Raw genomic sequence first — 27,269 nt, 5'->3', positions numbered from 1 at the left:
TCTTACGCATTGGTGGGAGAGGTATAAATTGGTACAGTCTTTCATAAAAACAACTTAGCAATATAAAGGAGCCTTGAAAAGGAAGGGAAAACTTTATTTTACTTTATTTTATTGTATTTATTTATTTTTAAATATTTTATTTATTTATTTGACAGCACAAGCAGGAGGAACTGCAGAGGGTGGGGGAGAAGCAGGCTCCCTACCAAGCAGGGAGCCAGATGTGGGACTCAATCCCAGGACGCTGGGAGCATGACCTGAACCGAGGGAGACACTTAACCAATGAGCCACCCAGGCACCCCTTATTTTATTTTTTTTTAAAGATTTTTAAAATTTATTCATTTGACAGAAAGAGAGAGCAAGTACAAGTAGGCAGAACAACGGGCAGAGGGGGAGGGAGTAGTAGCAGGCTCCCTGCTGAACAGATAGCCCGATGTGGGGCTCAGTCCCAGGACCCCGGGATCATGACCTGAGCCGAAGGCAGACGCTTAACTGACTAATCCACCCAGGTGACCCAACCCCCTCACTTTTAACTAGCAAATGTTAAAACAGTTAGATAGACTGAAGATGCATTTTATGCTCAGCTTGGTTGAATAAACCTGTTTGGCTTATTGTTTTCTTCTTCATGGTCTTGTGAACAGATATCGCCAGTGAATTCAAAGAGCAGTTACAGATCCTGATTCCATATGTATTAAACCCAGCTAACTTAATGGAAAAGGAGATCAATGGGTCAAAAGTCACCTGTCGGGGGCTTTTGGAGTATTTTAAGGTAAATATCGGTTTTAATTGTCAAAATATTTGACTTTTGGTAAAACTGATCTAGGTTGTAAACTCACTTGAATTTTACTATTTTAAAGCTTAGGGGCAAATTTCATGGGGGAGATGGCAAGAGGCATTTTCAGAGCCTCCAGTGTCCTTCCAGGAGTGGCCACTGGGTGGCAGTATCGGTCTAAGAACCAAATGGATGTTCTTTGCACTTTCTTAGAGGAGTAATTACTGTGGCTAAAGGAAGATTGTTCCTCAAGGAAGATGGTGTGGACAGGAGGTGGTTAGGAAGTTGCCGTGAGTAGGAGGAGACGGTACCTAGATGTGACATGGCTACTTCAAGGCGGACGGTCACTGTGCCCACAGGTAGTGGTGAGGCCAGTGTGCATGGGGAATCTGGTGGGACTCCTAGCCTTGCTAGGCTCGTGCTGCTTGAGAACAGTTAGTTAACTAAAAATGCTAACATGCACTCCAAGGTGTGTTGTGTTTTTGCTAATTCCTGGGTGTGTTGATCTAGGTCTTTAGGAAAATGCAGTTGTATGGCCACTTTCTAAAAATTAAAGTATGATTAAATGTGACAGAATCACATTTTTCACAGTTGTTTTTATGTTTATATTCTAAGGCATATATTAAAATTTACCAAGGAGAAGATCTGCCTCATCCCAAATCCATGCTTCAGGTAAGCAATTGTTCAGGTNAGCAATTGTTTGACATCCTAAATGATACTGTTTGATTCCTTGTTGACCCATACACAAGAAGTAGCATCCTTTAAGAAGAGAGTGCAGGCCGCCTGGCGGTTAGGTGTCCAGCTCTTGGTTTCTGTTCAGGTCATGATCTCAGAGTCCTGGAACTAAGCCTTGCGTAAGGGCTCTGCGCTCAATGGGGTGGTCTACTTGAGAATTCTGCTTCTCTCTCCCTGTGCCCCTTCCCTCACTTGTGTACATGCTATCTCTCTCTAAAATAAATAAATAACTCTTTAAAAGAAAGAAAAGGAAAGAAAATAATGCCATTGCTCTCCCTGCCTGTTATGCTGAAGTGTGTTAATTTTTAGCACATTCTTCAGCATTGTGACTGCCCTTTGGTNTAAATAACTCTTTAAAAGAAAGAAAAGGAAAGAAAATAATGCCATTGCTCTCCCTGCCTGTTATGCTGAAGTATGTTAATTTTTAGCACATTCTTCAGCATTGTGACTGCCCTTTGGTTTTTTTTTCCTTCCCTAATTTTTGTTTGTTTGTTTGTTTATTTATTTAAGATTTAATTTATTTATTTGACACAGAGAGAGAGAGCACAAGTAGGCAGAGCAGCAGGGAGAGGCAGGGAGCTGAGCTGGGAACCTGACATGGGGCTCGATCCCAGGACTTTGGGATCACGACTGAGCCGAAGGGAGATGCTTAACTTACTGAGCCAACCAGGTGCCCCCNGGATCACGACTGAGCCGAAGGGAGATGCTTAACTTACTGAGCCAACCAGGCGCCCCCACCCCCTGGGGTTTTGTGCATATTCATGGGGGTACAATTAAAGGAGAATGGCCCCTCACTGGGTCTGGTCTCGCCACCAAACACACTGTGAGAGCACGGTTTTATTACACCCACGTAGAACAGACCCAGTTATCTTAGACAAATTATTGTCCTGTTATCTGTTGTCTGCTTTAGTAGGACATGTCCTGACATACCTATTTACTACTCACTGGCCAGGGTTTTTATTTTCGGCGACTTTTTATTTTCACCATTTTGCTGTTTNCACCCCCTGGGGTTTTGTGCATATTCATGGGGGTACAATTAAAGGAGAATGGCCCCTCACTGGGTCTGGTCTTGCCACCAAACACACTGTGAGAGCACGGTTTTATTACACCCACGTAGAACAGACCCAGTTATCTTAGACAAATTATTGTCCTGTTATCTGTTGTCTGCTTTAGTAGGACATGTCCTGACATACCTATTTACTACTCACTGGCCAGGGTTTTTATTTTCGGCGACTTTTTATTTTCACCATTTTGCTGTTTTCAAGATGTCATTTCGTTAACACATAATTTCTGACTTTCATGTGGAGAACATAAGGCCGTTTACTGCCAGATGTTTATGTCCTTAGTAGCAAAACATTTTCACAAAGGAAGCTAGAGTTTAAAATTCATGTAAAGATAAATTTTTTTCCCCTTTTTGACCCATGTCTATTTCTTAACACTTAAAATTGAAGCAAAGGGAATGATATTTGCAGAGGTTTAATTGACGATAAAGACTCATGTATAAGAATGGTTTTTGGGGGGCACCTGGGTGGCACAGCGGTTAAGCTTCTGTCTTTGGCTCAGGGTGTGATCCCGGCGTTGTGGGATCGAGCCCCACATCAGGCTCCTCCACTAAGAGCCTGCTTCTTCCTCTCCCACTCCCCCTGCTTCTTCCTCTCCCACTCCCCCTGCTTGTGTTCCCTCTCTCGCTGGCTGTTTCTCTCTCTGTCAAATAAATAAATAAATAAAATCTTAAAAAAAAAAAAGAGTGGTTTTTGGCAGAAAATTTGGCAGAAAAGGAGTATTTTATTTCATAAATTGGGCTATATGGAAACCTAACAAATGGCAGAAGGATCCTAGAAAAGGAAGAATGGGGACAGGGTGAGAGGACATTGGCACTTGGTTATTTGTGGTAGAATGTTAAAAGAGGGGACTCAGAGTTCATGCTTTCCTTTCTTAAAAGGCCACCGCTGAAGCCAACAATTTAGCAGCTGCAGCATCCGCCAAAGACATTTATTACAACAACATGGAAGAGGTATGTTGGGCACGTGTCTTACTCTGACATATCTATCACCTGGGCCTGTTGCTGACGCCAGAAGCCCAAAATGATCCTGTGTAATGTATCTGAAGAAGACAAGAAAGCTGTGTTCAGGTCCCCTTGGTAGTTGGGGTTTTCTGGTTCTTTCCATCGTGAAGCAAGGCTTTCTTCCGGTGCAGTTAATGTCACCCTGCCTATTTCAGTGCACTTTTCAGAGGAAGTGAACCCAGACTCTTACTGGTTTTGGTCATCATTTTAAAGTTAATTTCTAATATCTTAAAATGTTCTGACTTTTTCAGTGTTTTCGCTTGTTTCATTGGGCACTTGTTTTCAAAGGGATCTTCAACACGTTATGTCTTTATTCTTTTTAGGTTTGTGGGGGAGAGAAACCTTATTTGTCCCCAGACATTCTAGAGGAGAAGCACTGTGAATTCAAGCAGCTTGCTCTGGACCATTTTAGGAAGACCAAGAAGATGGGTGGGAAGGACTTTAGCCTTCGTTACCAGCAGGAGCTGGAGGAGGAGATCAAGGAGCTCTATGAGAACTTCTGCAAACACAATGGCAGCAAGAATGTCTTCAGCACCTTCCGAACCCCCGCGGTGCTTTTCACGGGCATCGTGATTTTGTACATAGCCTCAGGCCTCACTGGCTTTGTTGGTCTTGAGATTGTGGCCCAGCTGTTCAACTGTATGGTTGGACTACTGCTAATTGCACTTCTTACTTGGGGATACATCAGGTATTCTGGTCAATATCGTGAGCTGGGCGGAGCAATTGATTCTGGTGCAGCGTATGTGCTAGAGCAGGTGAGTGGTGCCCACTGACGAGGCCACTGGTTGATCACACACAGACGTTTGTGCTTTTATTGTAAAGTATTTCCATTTGGAAGAGTTTCACAGTGAAAGAAGTCATGAGAAACTTTCCCTGGCCATTTTTTGTTTTTCGATAGGTATTACGTTGTATCATCCTTCCTTAGGATATTAATATTTATTCCTAATATTTTGTTTCCATGCCTTAAAACTGCCCTCTAATGCGAGGAAGTTCCCACTTAGGCATACTGTGTTACTCATGGGCAGCTTCTAACTGCTTGCCCTTCAGACACAATTCCTGTGTGATTCTCCCCCATCCAAGGTTAATTTGCTTCACTGAAAATCAGGAGCTTTGAAATTTTTGTTTTGAGCTCTGCTAATGGATGGCATCTCTGTTGCTTAAAATCTTTTGGAGAGCCAGTGGTTTTTGACACTGACGTGATCTCCAGGTGTACAGATCCTTGAGACTCTGATTGATTTCTTTTTTTGAGTACGAGGAACAGATCGGTTAAGTCAGATGGTTGTGAGGAGCCAAGCTGGCTTCCCACCCCACCCCGGTAGCAGAGCAGAGGCTTAGCTAACTCTTTTGGGAGTCAGCTGCTGCCACAGTCTCCCCCGACACCTGCATTTTCATTTCCCGATTTTCTGGTAACCTACCCATGATGTAGATGGAGATTTCTGAAAGTTTCTGTCTGAAGTCTTTCTCTTGATGTTGTGTTGTGTTTTATTAACTTACGTGTTGAATAAATGGACTCTTGCAGGCTACTTCTCATATGGGTAATTCCACTCAGGCCGCTATGAGGGATGCAGTTGCTGGGGGGCCACCTGTGGACAAAAAAGCTCAATAGCATCTTGACAAGAGGATCCAACGAGAATGCGGCCAGCCCCTCCTGATTCCTGGGTTTCTGCCACGGCCACAGGTCCAGGTCCAGAGGAACGCAGATCTGGGATCACCCGGGAAGAGCTGAAACTCAGCAGTAATAAATTAATAGACCTTTCCTGTGGCTTCAACTTCTTAAACATACTTACGTTTCTGTTGGAAGCATTTCTTTTCCTTGCTGATATAGATCCACGCCTGTGTCTATTTTCTTATTACTCTCTGCTTTGTGCACTTTATGGGGGAGAAAGCTAAAGGAAAAACTGCAGATGTGGTTTTAAATTCGTATATGTGCCACTTAGTGCCTTTTCAGATTGAATTCAGGCTTTTGAAGACATGATAGGGAATCAAGAATAACCTCATGAAAGATGCTGTTCTGGGGTGAAACCTGTCTGTTCTTTTATACCTTACTATTTTAAAAATGTTTACAAAACTTGCAAAAGCTTCAGAACAAAAGACTGAAAATGATGCCATTACACTTTTAAAATCTTACAATGTTAAAGAATCCTGCTTGCCACATAGTGTGGAAAAACCACATCCTATTTAAATCCACCATACGCTGAAATTTACGGTCTTTTACTGACATGGTTACAGTTTTGTCAGAACATGCTCTTATTTTATTTTTGTCTTCATTCCTGTAGCTTCTCTTTAGAAAACAGGCAAACATGCCTTGAAGAGCCAGAGTGGCTCATACTGAAAGGAGTGAGCTCGATACTTTAAACAAAAAAGTTTGAGTTTAAATGAACCATGTGACCTCTGATAAGTCACTTGAACTTGTGCCTTCAGATTCACTGTTTGCAGGTTTATGTGCACATATGTATGTGTGTAACCCACAGCTGTCATTTGAGAGGTCTAGTTTTCAAGAGTTCTACATAAGAACAGAACTTTATTAAGGATTGGTGGAAGGACATTACCAAACAATACTGTCTTGAGTTGTCCTGTTTCGTGTGGCCTCGCAGTAAATCAGGTCTTTATGCAAAACATTTATTTGCGTTTTCCTTGGCACTGTAATGTTTTTAGTAATAAAGCTAAAATTGTCAGTTTTGTTTAGCGAATCTTCCTTTCTTTAACCTCGCTTGACTAGTCTGGTAGCTTTAAAATAGCTTTGGCTTAGTGAGGACCGAAGTCCCACCCAAATATGGACAGCATCTAGAAGTAACTAAGAAATCTTTTTTATTTACCTTGATTTGGTAATAAAAAAACATTTTATCTATTGGTTGCCTTTTCCTTTGATTTATAATATAGTGGTGAATTATTGTGGATTTTTCAACTTCATAAAACTTGCCTGTAAGTATTTATATAAACATTCAGGTATGAGAGTCTTAATTCTTAAGATAATTTTTGTTGTGGGAGGGAGGTAAGAAGGCTTAGGCAAAACCCAAGTGTAGACTGTACACGTGAAGAAGTCTGAACGGAAGGCAGAAGAAAAGCATGGAATCTCTTTATCAAAGAATTTTCTGTTTACTACTTTAACATTTCACCACTGAAGTATTTTTATGAGTTTGAATTCTGAGCATTTTATGTATTTTTTCATATCTACGTACCATTTTGCCCTGAAGTTCTTGCTAGTTTATTCAATTGCCATTAAATTTCAGGAAAATTCCCGCTTGTTCTAAAAACTGTTTACTTGCATATCAGTGATGCTTGCTGTTGACTGTTAGATTGAAAGCTTCTCTTTGAAATTTTGGTGCATTATCAGGTGGCCTCTCATCTTCCTGAAGGTTCGTACTGATTCGCTAAAGGCCTTACAGATGTTGAGATACTTAGTTTTTAGTGCATTGTGGAGGCATATTTATAGGTTTTAGAATAATTGTCTAGAGTGATGCTTTTAATGGTGAGAAAAGGATGACGTGTCCAAAACTTAATCTAACGTATTAGAATTTTTAAAGTAAAACGATGTGATAATGTATGACTTAGTGAAATCTTACAATTTAGTTACTGTTCAAATTCATTTCTGTTTTGATCTTAAATAATTTGGTTTAATTCCCAGGGGGAGCCTTATTATTTTTGTCTTTATTAACTTATTCTGACTCTGGAAAGTGTTGATAAGGTTTTCTCAGTGAAGATCCTTAATGAGTTTTCTTTGGCTTCTTTTCTCTACTTTTACAGTAAATTGGTGGTTTTACATCAAGTTTTTCAATAAGAGATGCATTCTCATTGCTGGGTTTAAATAATCCGGGGAGATTTATAGCCAGGTTGAAAAGTATGTCTTGTACGTCTTAACTTCCCTCAGCCTTTAGTTTGTGGGTCAGAGACACTGCTTAGATGTGCTCACTGGAAGGGTTGGCGTGACGTGTGTAGCTCTGCCGCTCCTGACCAGCCTTCTCACACAGCGTTTATGGTTTGCCCATTTCTAACGGTCATATGGGGCACAGCCCTATTAACGTATAAAAGGAGGTTTTCAGAATTTCTGTGAGAAGTATTCATTTCAGGAAAAAAAATGTTTTTTAAATCCAATTAGCTTTTTTATAGTAAAAACAATAGAATCAAAATTTCAATTCTTTCATGAGTAGTCTTTCTGGATTGGTTTGTGGATATAGTGAAGGCAAATGACCATGTGTGATGGTCGGCATCTGCAGAGCCATGCCCTGTTTTAGCAGTGTACCAACAAGTCTGTTCCATGGAGGTTTATGTATTAACGCCTTCTTTGTACTTGATAGAATTGCCTTTGAATATTGTTTTGCTTTATCTGCTCTTTCTTTTTTCTCTTAACATGAAGTGAAAGGCTTCAGGCAAATAAACAGACAAACTGCTCTGTTACTGGCAGGGTGTTCCCTTAGCAGATCACAGCCAGTGTTTTACTTACCTTAGAAAAGTGGTGTCTTGGATAGGGTGAGTGTGGATGGGTATTTATGTATTATGGATGCGTTACAGATAAGTAGGTTGGCCTAAGCCCAGGCAAAAGGATAAAAAAACACAACAAATAGTTTTATTTTTTCCTAGAGTTTTTTTTTTTTCTTTTCTTATATGGAAGTCTTCGTAGGCCTTTTTCCCCCCATAGAACTACTGAAATATAATTTGGGGTGATTTAGGATGATTACCATCCAAGGTTAGCCAGTGTGGGCTACATCCTTCTGGCTTACGTTTAGATCTGACAAAATTTTAGTCAAGGAATAGGGCATAATGAAGACAAGCTTCAGTCACGAAAGTACAAACTGGGTAATGATTTTTTAAAAATAACTTTAAGAAGCCCATTGTAAGAGTCCATCTGCTGCGATAGGATAGTTTTCCTTACGTCCTGTTGTAGTTATGTTTTGGGTAGTGGCTCTCAGCTATGTTAGAGTGCCTAGGATGAATGTGGGAGGCTTGTTTAAAACCATTCCGATTCCTAGCTTTATGTGGGGGATTGCCTCCGTGGCTCTGGGTTATGGCCCTGGAAACACCGCTTTGATAGACAGTCTTGCAGTGGCTCAGAGGCCTGTGAGAGAGATGCTGCATGGGATGGGAGAGTGCAGTCAGTATTGTCTGGAGCCAGGTGGACAGACGGCTTCTTCCTGAGGCTCAGAACAGGTGCTCTGCTACCAGGACTATGACTGAGGGTTCACTGTATTCGGAGTAATAGGGCGATGTCTTCCATCTAGAGGATTAGCTAACATATGTTTTTCTAAATTAAGATATCATAGTGCCTTCTCTGAAAATGAATATACAAGTGTCGTATTTACTAACAGGTGTAATTAGGATTTTAAAAAAACCCACTTTTTGAAAGGTGTTTTTCTTTTAAAAAGCAAAATTCAGCACTGTGACTTGAACCCCTCATCTTTCGTGCACAGAACACCTTAAGCCATAAATAAATATAATAACAAAAAGAAAGAAAATAACTTTGAAAATTAGTAACAGAAGTACCCCATAACGGGGACTTTTCAAAACAGGTCTAGGAGCAGAAAGATTTCAAAAGAAAATGTTCTTCCTTGGAAGGAATTTTCATGTACAGAACTACAATTGAAATGCAGTGCTCTTCTGACCAAGGAAACGTTGCATTTGATTCCTGAAGCTTTCTAATTTAGATGGCTGAATGCTGCCATGGACTTAAGCCTTAAAGGGGTTCATATTAATCCTGAGCATCTACAGGTTTTCTTTCTCTTTTCTTTAAAAAATGACCCTTGCCTTTGAACGGCTTTAAAATTTAATATACTTTTTAAAAAGTGCAATGGGATGAGATTATGCTCTGAGTTTATTAAAAGCATGTTTTCTGTTTCTTAGTTGTAGGTCATTTAATTGAATAAAGATCATAGCACCGTGTCTGTGTTTTGTTTCTTTCTCCATTCTTTAATATGGGAAGGTCTGTGAAATAGATTTGGGCTTGGCAAAGTGAATGGGATATCTAAGGGGAGGGATAGCCCACGTCAAAGGAAGTACTGGTAACATGGTTCGGGTGCCTCACCTTTCTCTGTCGTGCGAAACCATTCTGAACAGTCTTGCTAGCTTAGTGCTGGAGAAGGCCGTGGACCTGGAGGTGGTGTTTAAAATTGAACACAAGTGTTACTTGCAGTAACACGTACTCATGAGGATCCCTGAACTTGCAGCACTTTCATTTGGTTGCCCCATCTGGTTAAATGGTTCCTCTTTGGGAGTGGGTGAAGCTCTTATGGAAAGCTTTCCTTTTCACTGGTGACCTTTGGAGCCAGCGGAGAGGTTGCATTGAACTTCCCAAATAATGATTAATTGCTAGACATAGCCCATTTGGCCTGCAGTAAGATTTATAGTATGTTTCTAGTTTGAAACATATACTTGGTGTGGTCTGTAGCCATCCATCCCTCCCTCCCTCTCTCCCTGTCTCTCTCCCTAATGGTGATCATGTTAGGTGTCAGGCTAGCTGTTCTCTTGTGTTCATCACAGTATAGTTAGGAAAGGTGCAAACTCAAAAATTGATAGGATATGAAGAGTATTGTGAAAACTTGGGGGCTACCATCAGAGTGGTGATGCCCCCAATAGCATAAGCTGGGGAGAAGGAAAGATGCGTGGGGAAAGTGGGTGTGTGTGGATGGAGAGAAGTCAAGCAAACTATGGTTTGCCCTTGGTGCATTGACATTCTTGCCTTTGATTACCATGTATCAGTTCGCAAAGATGAGTTCAATTCCAGCTGAATCAAAGCGATGGTAACTGGATGTCTAGGAGCAAAACTGACATCAGGCACTGGAAGAACTCAAATGTCAACAGCGCTATTATCTCAAGTATGTGGCGGCTGTATTATCTGCTTTTGCAGATGGATTTCTTCCATGCTTCAGGGGGAGGTAAGGCACAGATGGTTCCAGGCTTACATCATACCACTTCAGTGTCTCCAGGGGAAGAGCCTTTTTTTTTTTTTTAAATTTGACTCATTGCCTATTTAAAATGTGTGTGTACATAGCTCCAACTTAGAGAAGGCTTCTGATTGGTCTGGCTTGGGTCATATGTTCCTTCAGGGTCAATTGCTATAGCCTGGGGGCTGGGACCTGATAGCTGGACCGAGGTCACACGTGTCTCTCTAGTCAGGGTGATGTGGTGCCGTGACTTGGCAGGTCCACCAGAACCACACAGTCACTAAATGAAAGACTGCTGGACAGACAAACGCAAATGTCCACCAGCGTTCCCAGTGCCCGGGACTGTTGCTCCATTTAACAAACAGGAATGAGAAAGCCTGGAACATTTCAGGAATGTTCTTTCAAAGGAAAGTATGGTGGTTATGCCACACATTTATGCAGGGGAAGCTCTTCAGAGCCTCTCAATAGGGCTTTGTTTTCATTAGGAGGATTTGAGCGGTTTCAGAAATGGGGTTCAGGGGGAAGTTATACTTCACCTTCCTTTTCTTTCATAAACCCACCTGATTTTTCTGGTCAAACGGTCAGAACTGGCATACTCACAAAGCCGCACCAGAATAGCCTTGGATAAATGTGAAAAAGCCTGTGTTCAGGGGCACCTGACTGGCTCAGCAAGCAGTGACTCTTGATCTCAGGGTCCTGAGTTCAAGCCCCATATTGGGCACAGAGCCTACTTAAAAAAAAAAAAAAAGAGCCCGTATTCAGTTGACTGATGGAGTTTTCCCCAGGAGAGTGTTCAGGTTTTGAGAGTTAATGTCAAGCAACAGAAAACCTGATGTTCCCACAGTGCTCCTAATGGATTCTGCACCTTTAAATGTGCCTGCCCTCTCTCTCCTTCCCCCCCTTCCCCCTTTCCTTCTCCGGCCCTGGCCTTGCTGCCTCTTCTACCCCACCTGCTCGGAATCCCCACAGGGTCTCATGCCTTCAGCATAAGCCTGAGCCATTTTCTCCTTAACGTTCTCAGAGACCGCAAAACACTGGATTCTCCTGGAGGAGCTATCCTCCTCAGAGGGCAGAGAATGGAGACGTTGCAAATAATGACTTTTCCCCTCCCCCACCACAAGAAGAACAGGGCTCCATGGCTGTGGTTGCAGAGAAGACCAGAGGCTCTGGAATCAACTCTCGGTTTGATCCTGGCATGGCTTCCCACCCAAACAGTGGTGATGGACTTGGGAGGGGGCCTAGGGACAGTCTTGCTGGTGGCAGTACCAACATTGTGGGGTAGCTTCTTGGCCAGGGGTCCGAGCTCCTCTTTCGGGCAGTGTGTGGAAGGTGAAAATCACTTTCCTGACATCCTCATCCCTCACTATGGTTTTTGTTCTGTTTTCCCAGGCACAGCACAGGGGAAAATAGATAAGGGAAGTGATGTCTGGGCAGTTGTGCAAGCAGAGAGTCAGGAGAAGCAGAAGTCAGTCTGGTGTTCTCAAACCCCAACGCCTCCACCTTGCGTCTGGACTGCTTTACAGATAGTCCCTTGCTTAATATGCAAAACGATTTGTTGGGTGAGTAGCACTGCCCATAAAGCTCCCGTGTGTATTTGCATTGCCTCTGACTCTCCTGTTGGGAAGCTAGTGAATGACGTGTGATGATCATGGGTTTTTCCTCATGTTAACAGCCAACGTATCCTGGTGAGGATTTACCACGAGCCACACACACATCAGGCTCAGTACTTTATAAGCATCATTTCATTTGTGGCTCTCCCTTCAGGGAATGTATTTTTACGTGGGATCTTGTATGTTGTCCTGTATCATCATCACTCCCATTTAAGAGCTGACTAGACTGAGGCTCAGAGAGAGAAGGGTGTCCTGGACCCTATGGCCAGCAAGTGACCGGGCCAGGATGTGGCCCAAGCATCTCGACTGCAAGGCTCGGGCCTGGCTGGGAGCGAAGAAGAGAGAGACGAACAGAGATGACTCTTTGGGAGTCACAGTCCAGCCGAGCCAGGTGCCAGGAAGGGCCTGCGTCTGGTCATTCATTAACAGAATTTGTGCTGTGGGCCAGGTTTGGGGGTATCTGATAGCTTAAGACCCAATAGTTAAAAGGGCTTTCTTTCTGCCAGACCTCTGAAAGCCTTCACATGGCTTTCAAATTTAATACAGTTTTACACTGTAAGCCCACTCGAATGGAGGAGATACATTGATTACACTCCAGCGTGGTGTATACAGATGGAGTATAATACAAGATGGCCTTCAATATTGGGCGGCCCCAAGCTCCTGTGTGGAATCGGCCGGGAGGAGGTGGCGCTGGGACTGGGTTCAGGGGGGCCTCTGGGTGGAGGAGGGCGTGGGGAATGGCGGCGAGTGGGAGGCATCCTGGCCCGTCTGCCCCAGGGGCTGGAGCAGGCTGTCCCTGTCGCCTGGCAGGGAGCTCTGCGAGGCTCTCATTAGTCAGCCGCGCGGGGAGGAGCCGGGTGACCTTACGCTGGCTGGAGCCTCTGCGGCCATTAGCCCCGGTCCCCTGGCGGCGCGCTGCCTCCAAGTTCCAGAGGTGGGTGGAGCAGTCCTTCTCGGAACTTAAGGAACGGTGAGGTGCCCGGGGTGGCTCTCCGGGTCCCGGACGGCTGCATGGGAGACGGAGAAGTTGGGTGAGGCGGGCGTAAACAAGTTAGGGGGCTGCCCGGCCAGCACATGCAGGCCGGGAGCGCCACCGTGGGCAGGCGACACTGATCGTCCTCCCACGGCGGCGCCGCCGCCTCTCAGGTGTCTGGTGAGCCTCCCCTGCCCTTCGAGGGATTCATCAGTTGACAGCCAAGTTCCGGGGCAGGGAGGGGGCCAGCGAGGACCTCGAAGAGTGAGGTGGTGGTCCTGGGAAGGGTCAGAGGAGAACCGCGCACGGTCTCCTTGCTAGAATGCACTGTACCCCGGGGTCGTGGAAACGCTGTTCCCTATTAATGACATAATGAATCCCTGCTCCCCCTGCCTCAGGCCTTTACAGAGCGGATATACCGAACTCCAGCCTGAAATCGAGGGTCCACAGCACGAATAAAGATGCGGGCGTCCATCGTAAGTGAGGGGCGGGGTTTTATTGGGGACTCATTGTCCTGGAGCCTGAGTTAGTACCGGGGAGTGAGGATCCTGGGGCGGCGGGGGGGGGCACCCACAGCCGCTGGGCATCAATCAGGTGTCGGATGTGGGTTAGCCTGCTCCTGATCCAGATGTCTCAGTATTTGCCCTTGCGTGGGAAGCACGGGCAGGCAGGACCTACAGGAAGAGGGAGGCAGCAAGGGGACTGGCTCCTGGGGCCAGATATCTGGGGCTGGACTTGCTGCGCCAGGCCCTGCTTCGGTCTGACCTTTTTCTGTGGGCTTTTCTGCTCTCGGCTGTCTCACCCCATGGCCAGCCCTGCCAGCAATTTGTAGGTTTTCACTTATCCTTTTTCTAATCTGTGATGTGGTTCAGAAATCATAAAGGGGCTTAGCAAATGCTTCCTTTCAACCTAGCAGAATCTGCGACGGAGAGATTCAGGGCACTGGCCGCTGACGTAGACCCATGTGAGGTTGTGTTCCTGCCCACAAGCGTGCGGGGCTCTGTTCTGAGCACTTGGTGTCCCAAATCCACTCCGTTCCCCAGAGTGAAGATTATATGACTGAATACATAGGACTTGCTCAGGATAGTGCTTCCCACACATAGTAAGTGCTCAAGTGCGATTCACTGTTATTATTTCAACCCACGAAAAGATGCCACGGGGACCGGCATCAGGGCGGACCTGGCGTATATGATGGCTTGAGTNCATGTGAGGTTGTGTTCCTGCCCACAAGCGTGCGGGGCTCTGTTCTGAGCACTTGGTGTCCCAAATCCACTCCGTTCCCCAGAGTGAAGATTATATGACTGAATACATAGGACTTGCTCAGGATAGTGCTTCCCACACATAGTAAGTGCTCAAGTGCGATTCACTGTTATTATTTCAACCCACGAAAAGATGCCACGGGGACCGGCATCAGGGCGGACCTGGCGTATATGATGGCTTGAGTGTCATTTTAAACATCCCTCTCCTTTATCTGACAACACTGTTTTCAGTAATAATCATGAAACAGATAGCAATAACATCTAGAAAAGAAGCAGAGAAAATTTTCTTTTATTGAGGTTTGTATATGAAATCATGCCAGTGCAAAAGTAAAAAAAAAAAAAAAAAGAAAAAAAAGAAAAGAAAAGAAAGAAAAATAAGGTAAATATTATGGAAAAAAATAGGAAAAAGTAATAGCTTAGGAGCTTTTAATTCGGGGCACCTGGCTGGCTCAGTCAGCAGAGCCTGTGACTTGTGATCTCAGCGTTGTGGGTTTGACCCCCATGTTGGGTGTAGAGATTGCTTAAAAATAAAATCTTAAAAAAATTTTTTTAATTGCATGAACGTACTTTTGAAAGAAAGTTTACTCTTGCATGTAGGTTGGTCACAGTCATGAATAATAGCAACATGACAGTTTGTTTTGCAACTTTTACTTTGGGAAAGTCATCTGTGACTTTGTCAAGATCGATCTTTGCATGCTCATGTTCCATATTCAACTGAGCTCGGTTTGTCCATCCGTCTTTGCTCACAGCTGACTGAAGAGAGCTTTTTATTAATTTTAATTTCAAAAGCTTTTCTACATGAAACCACAGATACTCCACAAGGCAAAGTCTTAAACATTAGGAGAGGTTTGTCAGAGATTCATAAAAATCACATTTCAGAATCAATTCCAGAACTTGCAATGCTGCCTATGTCTTTAAAAAAAAAAAATCAATCTAGTGGCTTTTAAATATCTCCACATGTGAAACATTTTCACTAAAACATTGTCACCAGAAAATTCATCCCAAGTTTTTCTTATTTGGCAAAATTCTGCCAAGTTTTCCTTCTTCTGAGAAGAATCAGAGAAAATGGTTGAGTGATAGTGGGCACTGATACTTATTTAATCCATTGCTTTAGAATGAGGCTAGTTCTGGGTGAAAGGGATCCACTTCTCTTTTAGTTTCTCCTGGCACAGGTCAGTGCCCGAGCTGACCATTTCTCTCCTGTCTGTGTTCCAAATTTGCTTAGAACGAGCGGGCCAGGAGGCTTTGCCTCCGCGTCTCCAGCCCTGCCGTCCTTAAATCTGTGGCTAGCTGCTGGGGAAGCGGATATCCAGAGGGAAACTGAGGCTCCCGGGTAGTGGTACTGAACTGGGCCCTTGGGTTCTCTAAACAACAGAAATCGGTAAGAGGCCCACCGGGAGTTCCAGGCACGGGCTTTACTGGGGCTTGTGCTCGCGCGCAAGGGAGGCAGCAGGAAGGAAAGAATCCTCCGGCTGACTCCCTGGAGGAGAGGTTAAGGAGAGTTTTTAAAAGACACTTAGGTGGGAAAAGGGTGCCAAGGAAGCACGTAGTGGATTTATTCGCACCTGTGCACGTAAAGCTCATGCTTCTCCATGTGTCACATGTCTGATTAGCATGTTAACTCTCCCCCCCCACCGCGTGATTTTGAGTATTCCAATGAGAGGACAAGTCTGTGAGAGTTCAGCACTGGGGTCCATCTTGGTGCAGACCGGTTTGGTCTGGTCTTGGCCAGTCTTTGCAGTAAACATCGCCCCTTCAGCGAGGTTCCTCAAGAGGCACAGAGTTTAGCTTTTTTTTTTTTTTCCCCCTTACAGAGGCCCCCAAGGAGTCTTGGATTTCACGGTCAGGGTTGAAGGGACCTGAGTCCAGTCCTTGCTCTGTCTCAGTATGAGGAAACTGTTGGGCCTGCTCTGACCTCTGACTCTGGGCTCCCTTCGCACAACTTTGTGAGCCTCTAAGTGTGCCTGATGTTCTGACAGCTCTCTGCAGGGCTTGTTAAGGAGCTTCGGGGGAGGGAAGAGAAGAGGACCTTCTCAAGTAGCAACCGAGCTCCAGGCCTCGCAGGGATTCATCCACATTCTGGAGGGGCTGTAGCAGGGAGGGGCTTCAGAAGGAAGGTCACAGCCCTGGAGGTCGCAAACCTCTGCTGGGAGCACTGTACGTGCCAGACTGGCTGCTCGATGTAGCTGGTGGGCGATCACTGACCACTCCTTCCCGTGGGCTCAGCTCAACATTTATAGCCCTCGGATAAAGCCGGGCCGCGGCCCGTGGAAGCAGCAGCAATGCTCTTTGCTGGAGTGTCCTCTTGAGGGATGAATAGGAGTTTGCCAGTGAATAGCTAAGGGCATTGCTGGCCTAGAGAACCATGACGTAGAGGCAACGCTCGCCACACGGGGTGTTATCAGAAGTCAGGACCTTTGTGCCAACTCCTTGATACCGTGGAAAGAATTTTGCCCTTGGATTCAGGAAAACCTACAGTGGAATCCTGGCGCTTCTTGGAGAGCTCTGAGAACGTGGGTGAGGTTCTTCCCATCTCTGAGTGGTTTCCTGACCTGTAAAATAGGGCAGCTGTTAAGAATCCCAGATAACTCGTGTGTGCGTGGTGGCCGGTGATGGTGGCGGCGGCGGTGGTTTCCAGATGAGTTAGGAGGCAGTCCTGATTCATGTAGAGTGAGGCTGGACTCACCCACAGCACGGCCTTGGGCCTGGAGGTCAAGAGCCTGGGAGGCCCCATAAGTTTTGCCTCCTTTTTCAAGGATCTTTATGACCTTTGGGGACATAGGGGCTGGACCTGGTACCCACTGGAGCTGCCACTGTTCCTCTCCCAGCAGCTGGCAAGGAAAGAGGTGATATGTCAGCCCAGCCCCTCCTCTACCTTCTCTCTGGGGCTGAGGCTGGGGAGTGTGGGCAGTCAGGCTTCCCAGTCATGCCTCCTGCACCCACCCAGCTCGGGGTCCAGGGTCTCAACCCTCTCACAGGTACTTGGTTTTACAGCTTTTGCCCCATGATCTCATTTATTCCTCACACAAAGTCTGCTGGATGGGTCTGTATGGCCCCATTGTACCAGAGAAGCTCAGAGATGTTCAGTGATTCCCGAAGGTCACACAGCAGTAGAGCAGAGAGGGGCTGAGTCTTGGCTGGACATGGGCTCTCCTTCTGAAAACACAGCCTCGGATACACGGGATTGGTGCCCAGCCCCTCACAGGTTTCTTCTCTTCCTTGAACCTTGGTACCAAACTCCCAGCTATTTGCTGGAAACGCCCCTCTCAGCACCCACGCTGGACTTTGGTCTTTCTTATAATTTTCCAGGAGTTCCCCAGAGCATCAGGAATGAAGCGGCTGAGATCAGAATTTCCACACTTGCCAGAGCACGTGGTTTGGGGAACAAGGAGAACCTGCTCTTGGGCTGGGTTTCACAACCTCCCCGGCATCTCCAGCTGGTCCTGGAACTGAGAACTTTCCAAATCAAACATAATGAAAACACACCCGAGGAAGTGGCAGCAAAAACTGCCATTGACAGAAGTCTTCCAATGTGCCAGGCAATATTTGCTGAGTGTTTTATAGGTATTAACGTACTTGATCCTCAGGACAACCCCATGAGTTATTCCCATTTTACAGCTGGGGAAACTGAGGCTGGGAGAAGTTGTGTAACTTGTCCAAGGCTGTCCAGTTAGGAAGTAGCAGGGCCTAAATTTGAACCCAGGCTGTCTGGCTCTGGAGCCCCAAGGCTGTAATCAGTATGCTTTTTCTGAAAACGAAATCCATCTGGATTTAGACATGCTTATGAGTCATGCTCAGTAGCCTACTTTCTGTACTTTTTTGTAATCTGAAATATTTTATTAAAAAAACAAAATCTCAAAGCTCTGACCAATGAGGCTAAACGGGGCCGGATGTGTGCAAATCAGAGCACTTCTGTAGTGACCTTAAAGAAAAACATTCTTTTTTAAAATATCTATTTCATTTGCTTTTTTTAAAATGATAATTTTGTATTATGTTAGTCACCATACAGTATATTTATTTGCTTTTTTTAAAGTAGCCTCCACACCTAACATGGGGCTCGAACTCACGACCCTCGAGTCGCACACTCCACTGACTGAGCCAGCCAGGTGCCCCAAGAAACACATTCTTGGGTTGAAACTTCTTCTGCAAGTGCTGTCGCTGTGGTCTCTGGTCCTGTCCCGGGCCCACAGGCAAGTGTCTCACACTGGATCGGAGCCGCAGGGGTGAATGTGGGCAGCTGTGCAGGGGCTGCAGGCGGAGTCGTCTGCTGGAGGGCTCGGCTGCCTCCTTTCTCCCTGCAGTTGGGGAAGGCTGGGGTTCCAGCTGCCTCTTTGCCACTTTCAGGCTGACCCTGGGTAAGTGACGTCATCGCCCTTAGCGTCAGTTTCCCTGCCTGCAAAATAAGGTGTCTGCTCATCTCAGCCTGACATTCAGGCTCACAGTCTCTCCCCTCAGGTACTCTCTCCTCTGGTTCTCACTCTGTGCTGCACGGTAGAACCACCCAGAAGCTTTAAAAAAAAATGCACCCACGGGCACCGGGCGATCCCCTCACAGCTGCATTTCTGCTTCAGTCGGCCCCGCACCCCTGCTTCCCTGTCTCTATCACCCCCTTAAGGCCACTCCCTCCCCACCATCTTCTCTGATTGCTGGAGGATGTAAGGGTTAAGAGTGTAGAATTCTGTCTATACCACATATACAGTCCTTCTCACCTTTCAGGACTTCAACAAAAATCTCAGGTGCTGCCTTTTCTAGCATCATCTGCGGCTCCTCTCCTCTTCCTGTCTTATGTCCACTCAGCTGGAATTTGGCCTCCAACTCTGATAGGAGCTGTGCTCATAAAGGCCACCAGTGACCCTCACCCTGGAGCGCACTCCTGACCTTCAGAGGCCCGGATTCAGCTGCCTCTCTGGCCTCTCCACTTGGCTACCTGGAGGCTGGTTCAGCCCAGCGCCCCAGACAGGAGCGCGTGCTCCTTCCTAGCCTGCTCTGTCCACAGCCTGCTCGTCCTGCCTGCCACTTGCTCTGGCCAGAAACCCTGGGGTGATCTTTGACTCCACTTTCCTTCATGCCCCACCTCATTCCATCTGCAAATCCTGTTGGTTTGACCTTCCTAAAAATCCAGAACCCGTTACTTGTCATCCCCACTGCCTCGTCTCGGCTGAGCCGTTAACACCATTCTCCATCCTGCATTCAACACCTCTCCTCTTTCACCTGGCCTCCGGGCTGCTCCTCAACCATGCCCCTACCTGGGGCCATTGCTCAGGCTGTTACCCTTGCCTGGATGTTCCAGATGTCTGCAGGGCCCGCAGCCTGCCTTCCCTTACCTCTCATTTAATATTGCAGTCTCTGCCTCCACCCGGCCCCTCCAGCTCCTTTAACACTGCTCTACCTTTTCTTTCTTTCTTTTTTAATTTGATATCTCTTCTTATATTCTAGATGATTTACTTATTTACTAAGGCTCAAAATAAACTAAAAAATTTCTGTCTCTCTCCCTGGTACTGAACAAAAGCTCACGAAGGCAGGCATCTTCACTGTCACAGACACAGCACAGTTGCCTGGGTTGGTGGCTGGCGTCTAGCTCTGTGGGAGCATCCGTTGTGTGAATGAGCAAATGAACGAGTTCCTTGACCTTCCCAGGCAGACGTGGGCATCCTCAAGGTGAAGGGGTGTCATTGGCCCCTTGCACCACTGCCCTGGGGTGGAGTGGGGGTAGAGTATTTGTTAAAAATGCACGGTGATTCTGCCAGCATGCCAGCAAGCCCCTCTCCTGTAATCTGTGCTCAGGCTTGCGTCCGAGAACCACAGCTGGGAATAAAGCCTGCAGGCTTGGAGTCAGGAACCCAGTGGGTTCTAGAGCCGAGTTAGAGCACATCACACAGCATTATTGCCATTGTCATTGTCCTGGACTCCCTCAGTGCTTAACCTCTGCTTTTCACAGAACACTGATCATAGGTGTTTAAAAGAAGAGTTTAAGGGGCGCCTGGGTGGCCCTTTCATTAAGCATCTGCCTTCGGCTCAGGGCGTGATCCCGGCGTTCTGGGATCGATCCCCACATCAGGCTCCTCTGCTGGGAGCCTGCTTCTTCCTCTCCCACTCCCCCTGCTTGTGTTTCCTCTCTCGCTGGCTGTCTCTCTCTCTCTCTCTCAAATAAATAAATAAATAAATAAATAAATCTTAAAAAAAAAAGAGTTTAAAGATACTTGACAGGTGGAATGAGTAGTTGGACATAGGATAAAGCAAATGCAGTAACATAAGAGTAGCATGTAGGTGGCTGGGTATACAGATGCTCAATAAACAATGCTTTCAGCTTTGAACGCTCGAGACTTTGTATGTTTGAAAATTTTTCATAATAAAATGCCGGGAAGCATGCTATTATGAACTTAAAAACGCTCATTGCAGGAAAACTGGAAAATACAGAAAAAGAGAAGGAAGCAAAATAATTCCAGTAACCACCCCTAGCCCCAGCACCCAGAGGGATTCTCCTTGAAGACGTTGGTGTATATCTTTCTAGTCTTTTTGTCGTGTGTATTTATTTTGTTACATAGTAGTAATTGTATAGATTACCCCAAATTGAACACACTGATGTTTGTCAGGGGTGTGTGTGTGTGTGTGTGTGTGTGTGTGTGTGTGATTCTAAAATGAATATATGTGTATTTAAACATTTTGGAAAACTAGAAAAGAATTGAAAAGGAAATTAATACCCCAAATGTCATCGTCTGGTAATGAACACTATTTACATCTTGGTGTACTCCCACAGCTTTTCTTTATTTAAACAAAGTTTAAAAAATATACTGTTTTGTATAAAGCTTTTTCATTAACCGTTATGTAATGGGCATTTATTGTCATTAAGTGCTCTTTTAAAATAAAACTTTAAAACATAACATATAGTATGCTACTATATAAATATGGCAAGAGTAAAATAACCTTTTTATGTAAGATTTTTAGGTATCTAATGTTTTGCCATTAGATGTCACTTTTTGATGGACGACTTTTGTGGGCATTTCAGATTATTTCCTTAAGATCTGGTCCATAAATAGAAATTGGGTAAAGAGTATGAATATTTTTAAGGTTAGTGATACAAATTGTCAAACTGCCCTTCAGAAAAGCTATACTGATTTTTATTCCCATCACCAATGAATGACGGTATGTGTTTACCTTTATCTTTTCTTATATTTAATATTAGTATTCTGATTTCCCCCCAAAACCGGTTTTTAATTTGCATTTACTTGCTTGCTAGTGAGGTAGAATATGTTTACTTATATCAGTGGTAATATGTATTTCTTTTTTTAAAATTATTTATCATGCCCTTTGTCCACTTTTTTCTATTTTGGTATTTACATCTTTTTTATTGATTCGTAAAATTTTTTATATATTAAAAATATTAACTGTCTTTCTGTCATTTTTCTTCCAGTTGATCATGATAGCTTGTGGTGTTTTGTTTTTTTTCCAACGCATAGAACGTTTGGCTCATTTGGCTATAAGTAACAAGCAACCCACTTAAGCTAGCTCAAGGAAAGAAGTTTGAGTTTTAGCCTTAGTTTCATTTTAGTTTAAGGACACATATGGAGGATCATAGGATGAGACCTGCTTGCCTTCTTCAGGTCCAGCTGGCTGAAGTGGGAGGCAGTGGTCACAGGGTATGAAATATGGTGGCTGTCTAGGCAGCTGGGACTGCAGGCAATCATTTTCTCTTAAAAGGGAGTATGAACATAACAGGCAATGATAGAAACTTCTAATAGTAAGACCTTTAACATTTTTTAAATTGGAAAACCTTTTACTCTTTTCCTTTGTGCCTTTTTCTTTGGCTTTTATCCTGCAAGTGTCTTTATTCTAAGATCTGATACATATGCGTCTATATTTTTTTATTATTTTATAACTTACATTTAAATGTTACTGATTCTTAAACATCATTAACAGCATCATTAACATATTTACAGGTTCCAGGTGGAAGATGGTTTCAAGAGGTTTTGGTGACAGGTGATATCCACCTTTTCCAATGAAGAAACTTCAATCTTGGGGCTCCTGGATGGCTTAGTTGGTAAAGCAACTGGCTCTTGGTTTTGGCTCAGGTCATGATCTCAGAGTCCTGAGACTGAGCCCTGTGAGCGCGGAGCCTGCTTGAGATTCTCTCTCTCTCCCTCTGCCCCTCCCCCTCACCGGCAGGCTCGCTCTCACTCTCACTATAAAATAAATAAGTCCTTAGAAACTATTTCAAAAAAATAAAGAAGACAAAAAACGTCAAGCTTATCAACATGAGGGACTCTTTCTCTCCATCCAAAAATCTTAAAAAGTTTTTATTATAGAAATAACTCATATTGGTAAGAAAAACAAACAAAATAATATAAAATGTAGAGGTCTGAATCCCAAACCCCCACTGTATGTAATATACAATAGTTTGCTGTTTTTTCCTCAGGTCATGCATAGTGTATAGTACATTTCATTTATAAACCTATAAAAAATGTACTTTATTTTTATTTTTTAATTTTTTAAAACGTATTTTAAGCAAAAACGGGATTAAAGTGTTTTTCAACGTGCTTCTTTCAACCAGTTCCATGTCTGCTCACAAAAATCCACCTTGTCTTCTCTAATGGCTGTATGTACTTATGTACATATGGATGCAGAATCATTTGTTTAACTGGTTCTTATAAATGGTTATTTAAGGTTGTTTTTCCAATAATTTCAGAGGCCAGAAATTGTTCCTCAGTTTGCTTGCTAAGGAAAATAGTTGTTAAGCTGTTCTTTGTAACCCTGCTTTTGTGGGAAGGATAAAGACTTTTTGTTCTGAAATCCCATGGGCACAGAGTCTCAGCTTTGCCATTGTTAGCGTCTGTGTTGCATAGTCGAGCCCTGGTTACTGTGCGGGCTGGGGATCCCCTGAGCCCTGCCCTGGAGAGGGAGCTCTCTTCCTGGGGCCTCCTGCTGGCCCCCTTCTTCCAAGAGGAAGAACCATCTAGCAAGGAATCCCTCCCCAGGACTGTGGATCATGCTGAGTGAGGGAGGCATCACTGTCGATCCTTTTATAGCAGGAGCTGGCAAGCTGTTTCTGTAAAGGGCCAGACAGCAGAAGATTTCAGGGTTTGCAGGTCACACGGTCTCCAGTGCAACTGCCCAACTCATCGGCTGTGGAAGAGAAAGCCGCTCAGGACAAATGTGAATGAATGGGGTGTGGCCGCTTTCTGGACGATGAAGTTTGAATCTCATATAATTTCATGTGTCACAGAACATCCTTCTTCTTTTGACTCTCCCCCAACCATTTTCGAAATGTAAAAACTGTTCTTTGCTTGCATACGAAAATAAGCAGAGGCACCAATTTGGCACCTGGACTGTGGTTCTCATTCTTCTAATTTTATAACCTGGTTCCTGGAGTTCTACGGGTTGATTCAGCTGAGTTGGCTCCTGTGTTATCATTGAGTTTATGATAGAGGGTGACGTCATTCATATTCTTAGTTCATGGCACCCTGTCCTTGCTGGTCCCTACGAGACCCCCTCTCTTGCAGGTTTTTGGTTTGGGTTTTTTTGGGTCCCTGATATCATCATGCCTTGCTCCCTCTTCATAGTGGCCAGCATCCCGATGTGTTTAATGTGTGTTCTTTAGCCCATATGCTTCTGTTCTTGTTTTTTTAAAATGATGTTTTCAGCTATGGTTCTTCTAAGATGTGTATCATTGGTTTGCGTGTGTGTATCTTTAATTTATGTAAGTGGTGTTGCATTGCAGAGCGTATGCTCGTTTTTCCACTTAGCTCTGTATCTAAAAGATTATCCCTGTTGCCATGTGAACATCGAGTCCTTGCATTAGTCAGAAACTAGTGGGCAGAGCTCCCCAGATGAGTCTACCACCTTTCACTTCATTTTTTTTTAAGATTTTATTTATTCATTTGAGAGAGAGAGGCAAAGATGGAGAGCATGAGCAGGGGGGAGAGGCAGAGGGAGAGGCAGAGGGAGAGGCAGACTCCCTGCTGAGCTGAAGCCCAGCGTTGGCTTGATCCCAGGACCTGCAGATCATGACTTGAGCTGAAGGTAGATGCTTAACCATCTGAGCCACCCAGGCACCCCCTTTCAGTTCATTTTTAAAAAGTGTCCTTGAGTGGTATTATGTTTTGACCTTGTGCATATTTGGAAATAGGTACCTTTGCCCTTACTAGGGGCAGGCAATTTGATTGTGTATTTTAAAAATCAAAACTTTTTTCTTTCAAACTATAGATATCCATTAAAATTTAAAAATTTCTAGGGGCCCCTAGGGGGCTCAGTCATTTAAGTGTCTGCCTTTGGCTCAGGTCATGATCCCAGGGTCCTGGGATCAAGCCCCACATCAGGCTCCCTGCTCAGTGGGGAGCCTGCTTCTCCCTCTGCAGCTCCCCCTGCTTGTGCTCTCTTTCTCTTGCTCTCAGATATCTTTAGAGATTTTATTTATTTATTTGAGAGTGAGAGAGAGAATGACATGGAGGGGACAGGGCAGATTTCAGGACCCTGAGATCATGACTCAACTGAAGGCAGATGCTTAACCGACAGCCACTTAGGCGCCCCAAAATTAAAAAGAATTTAAATACATTAAAAAATTTTTGTGTTTAAAAAAACTGAGGTCTAATTTATTCCTTTTAGTCTTCATTTCTCTTTTAAAAAATAATTTAACTTAAAAAAATTATTTATTTGTTTTAGCAATCTCTACACCCAGCATGGGGCTCGAACTCACAACCCTGAAATCAAGAGTCGCTCACTCCACTGACTGAGCCAGCCAGGTGCCCCATTAGTGTTTGTTTCTATGAGTTTTCATCAACACACGCAATTGCATAACTGTCATCGCCGTCAGACACAGAACAGTACAGGAAGTTTAGTTGCCCCCCAGTTCCCTCCTACCCCTTTGCTGTCAGCTCCCCTCCTCACTCCTAGCTCCTGGCAATCACTGATCACTTTCTGTCCTATAGTGATGCCTTTTCTGGAATGGAACATAAATGGGATACCACATTGTGTTGCTTTTTGGGTATGGTTTCTTCTACTCGGAACCATGCATCGGCTGCTCCATTAACTTGTGGTGTTTATGGTGATAAGGTTTGGATTTCTTTGTAGATATTTTTGTCATGGTAATAAAAAATTTTTTTCAGGCATCTTTCTATGTGCAGGCCACCTTTCCTTGGTATTTGTCTGGAACACAGGGAGCTGCTTGGGTCCGTGTACCCACTGACTGCTCATGACTTGACACCATATTACTATGTTCACACCGTCTCCTGTTCAATCAGTAGCCTTCCCGAGGCTGGGATCCCTGCCTTGTCTTTATGTCCTTGCTTATTCATGGAAACCCCCCACCCCAGTTAAATTCCCTTTTGGGGATTTCTGAAGGCCCCCTAATTCTTACCAAACAATATATTTTTTCTTTTATTCTGGAAAACAAGCAGGATTCATAAATTGCAGCCATTGTCCGTTGTTCTGGAATAGGTTCTCAGTAAGGTCTGGGTGCCTTCTTTTTGGCAGACTAATTACAATTACTGCATAAGAGAACATGATTTATCCATAGCATTCCTGTGAAAAGATTTTTTTTCCTGCCATGTGTAATATGTATTTGCAGTTTTAAAGTTTGTATAAATAGAAATGAACTCCCATTGACCTTGCTTCATAAGCCTTGTGGGGTTTGTGATTGGCTATTCCCACTGTCCTTTGTTTTATTTATTTATTTATTTATTTATTTAAAAAGATTTTATGTACTTATTTATTTATTGGACAGAGATAGCAAGAGAGAGAGAGAGCGCGTGCACGCACAAGCAGGGGGAGCAGCAGAGGGAGAGGGAGAAGCAGGCTCTCCACTGAGCAAGGAGCCCTATGTGGGGCTCGATCCCAGGACCCTGGGATCATGACCTGAGCCGAAGGCAGTCGCTTAACCGACTTAGCTACCCAGGAGTCCCTGTCCTTTGTTTTTTATCCCAAGGGAGGCCACGCAGGGGTGAGTCCTCCCCATGTGTCCTTGATGGAATCTCTCAGTCAGGTCCATGGAGCTTGGTGATGGAATGTGGGCAAATCCCTATGGGTCTGCCTGTCTGCCCGTGAAGAGCAAGCAGGCCATGTCTCCCTCCCTAGTCTTCACTCGCTGAAGACTCAGGCAAAGGACATAGGCGATCCTTCTCTAGGTGTTCAAAAGGAATAGTTTACTTGCTCATTAAAGAGATTGAAGATTGGCTTGGACCAGAGAAGCTTGTCATCCCCCGATTCTGGTTCAAATCAAGTGCCCCCACCCCCAGCACTCAGCACAGTGTCGGTCCTTGGTGCCTCAACAATGCTGAGTGAAGTGACCTTGAACCTCTCGAGGTTTTCTCCAGCTCTGCTCCACACTCCCTGCTCCCCAGCAGGGCAGGGCTCCGAGCCACTCCCCCACCCCCACACAGACACTCACCCCTACACACACTCCTTGTGAAGCAATAAGAAATATAGTTTTGGGGGCGCCTGGGTGGCACAGTCGTTAAGCGTCTGCCTTTGGCTCAGGGCGTGATCCCAGAGTCCTGGGATCGAGCCCCACTTCAGGCTCCCTGCTCCGCTGGGAGCCTGCTTCTTCCTCTCCCACTCTCCCTGCTTGTGTTCCCTCTCTCATTGGCTGTCTGTCAAATAAATAAATAAATAAAATCTTAAAAAAAAAAAAAGGAAATATAGTTTTGGTTTTTGTACCCAATTCCCAGCACTGGGCTTCCACAACCCTTGTAATTTCCTGAATGATAAGAGAAGAGAGTCTTTTGTTATTCATCACAAACCCCCTTCATCCCCACCCTGAGTTTATGCTAATGAGGTGATGAGGAGCCCACCTGATTAGAGGGCTGGACATTTCAGACCCACCTCCAACGTCCTGGGTGGGGAGAGAGGCTGGAGGGTGAGTTAATCCTTAAGGACCAATGATTTGATCAGTCCTGCCTGTGTAAGGGAGCCTCTGGGAGCTTCTGGGCTGGTGAACACTCGGAGGTGTGGGGAGACTGGTGCGAGGAGAGGGCGTGGCAGCTGTGCCCCCC

At 44.8% G+C, this 27,269-nt stretch overlaps 1 protein-coding gene and 1 long non-coding RNA gene across 16 annotated transcripts in view; both read left to right on the top strand.

Annotated features, from left to right (window-relative positions):
• Window positions 1-9,443, top strand: part of ATL3 (atlastin GTPase 3) — a 63,602-nt gene extending 54,159 nt beyond the window's left edge. For all 3 annotated transcript variants that reach the window (XM_019796940.2, XM_002916677.4, XM_034645460.1), the window contains 5 exons: window positions 639-766; window positions 1,385-1,441; window positions 3,447-3,518; window positions 3,893-4,324; window positions 5,089-9,443. In XM_019796940.2, the coding sequence (XP_019652499.2) occupies window positions 639-766; window positions 1,385-1,441; window positions 3,447-3,518; window positions 3,893-4,324; window positions 5,089-5,175 (776 nt within the window). In that variant the 3' untranslated portion in view covers window positions 5,176-9,443. The remainder of the gene's footprint in view (window positions 1-638; window positions 767-1,384; window positions 1,442-3,446; window positions 3,519-3,892; window positions 4,325-5,088) is intronic.
• A 3,348-nt stretch (window positions 9,444-12,791) lies between these two features.
• Window positions 12,792-27,269, top strand: part of LOC117796686 — a 16,185-nt gene continuing 1,707 nt past the window's right edge. Inside the window, exons 1-5 of one of the 13 annotated variants that reach the window (XR_004621303.1) lie at window positions 12,792-12,988; window positions 13,426-13,503; window positions 13,944-13,996; window positions 14,239-14,371; window positions 22,224-23,609. This is a non-coding gene — a long non-coding RNA (uncharacterized LOC117796686). The other 12 variants (XR_004621300.1, XR_004621299.1, XR_004621298.1 and 9 more) reach the window with 12 other exon arrangements.

Source organism: Ailuropoda melanoleuca, chromosome 16, assembly GCF_002007445.2.
Source record: "Ailuropoda melanoleuca isolate Jingjing chromosome 16, ASM200744v2, whole genome shotgun sequence".
In the NCBI taxonomy this organism is placed as follows: Eukaryota; Metazoa; Chordata; class Mammalia; order Carnivora; family Ursidae; genus Ailuropoda; species Ailuropoda melanoleuca.
The sequence above is the reverse complement of the archived record's forward strand: the minus strand, read 5'-3'. Positions and strand labels throughout refer to the sequence as shown.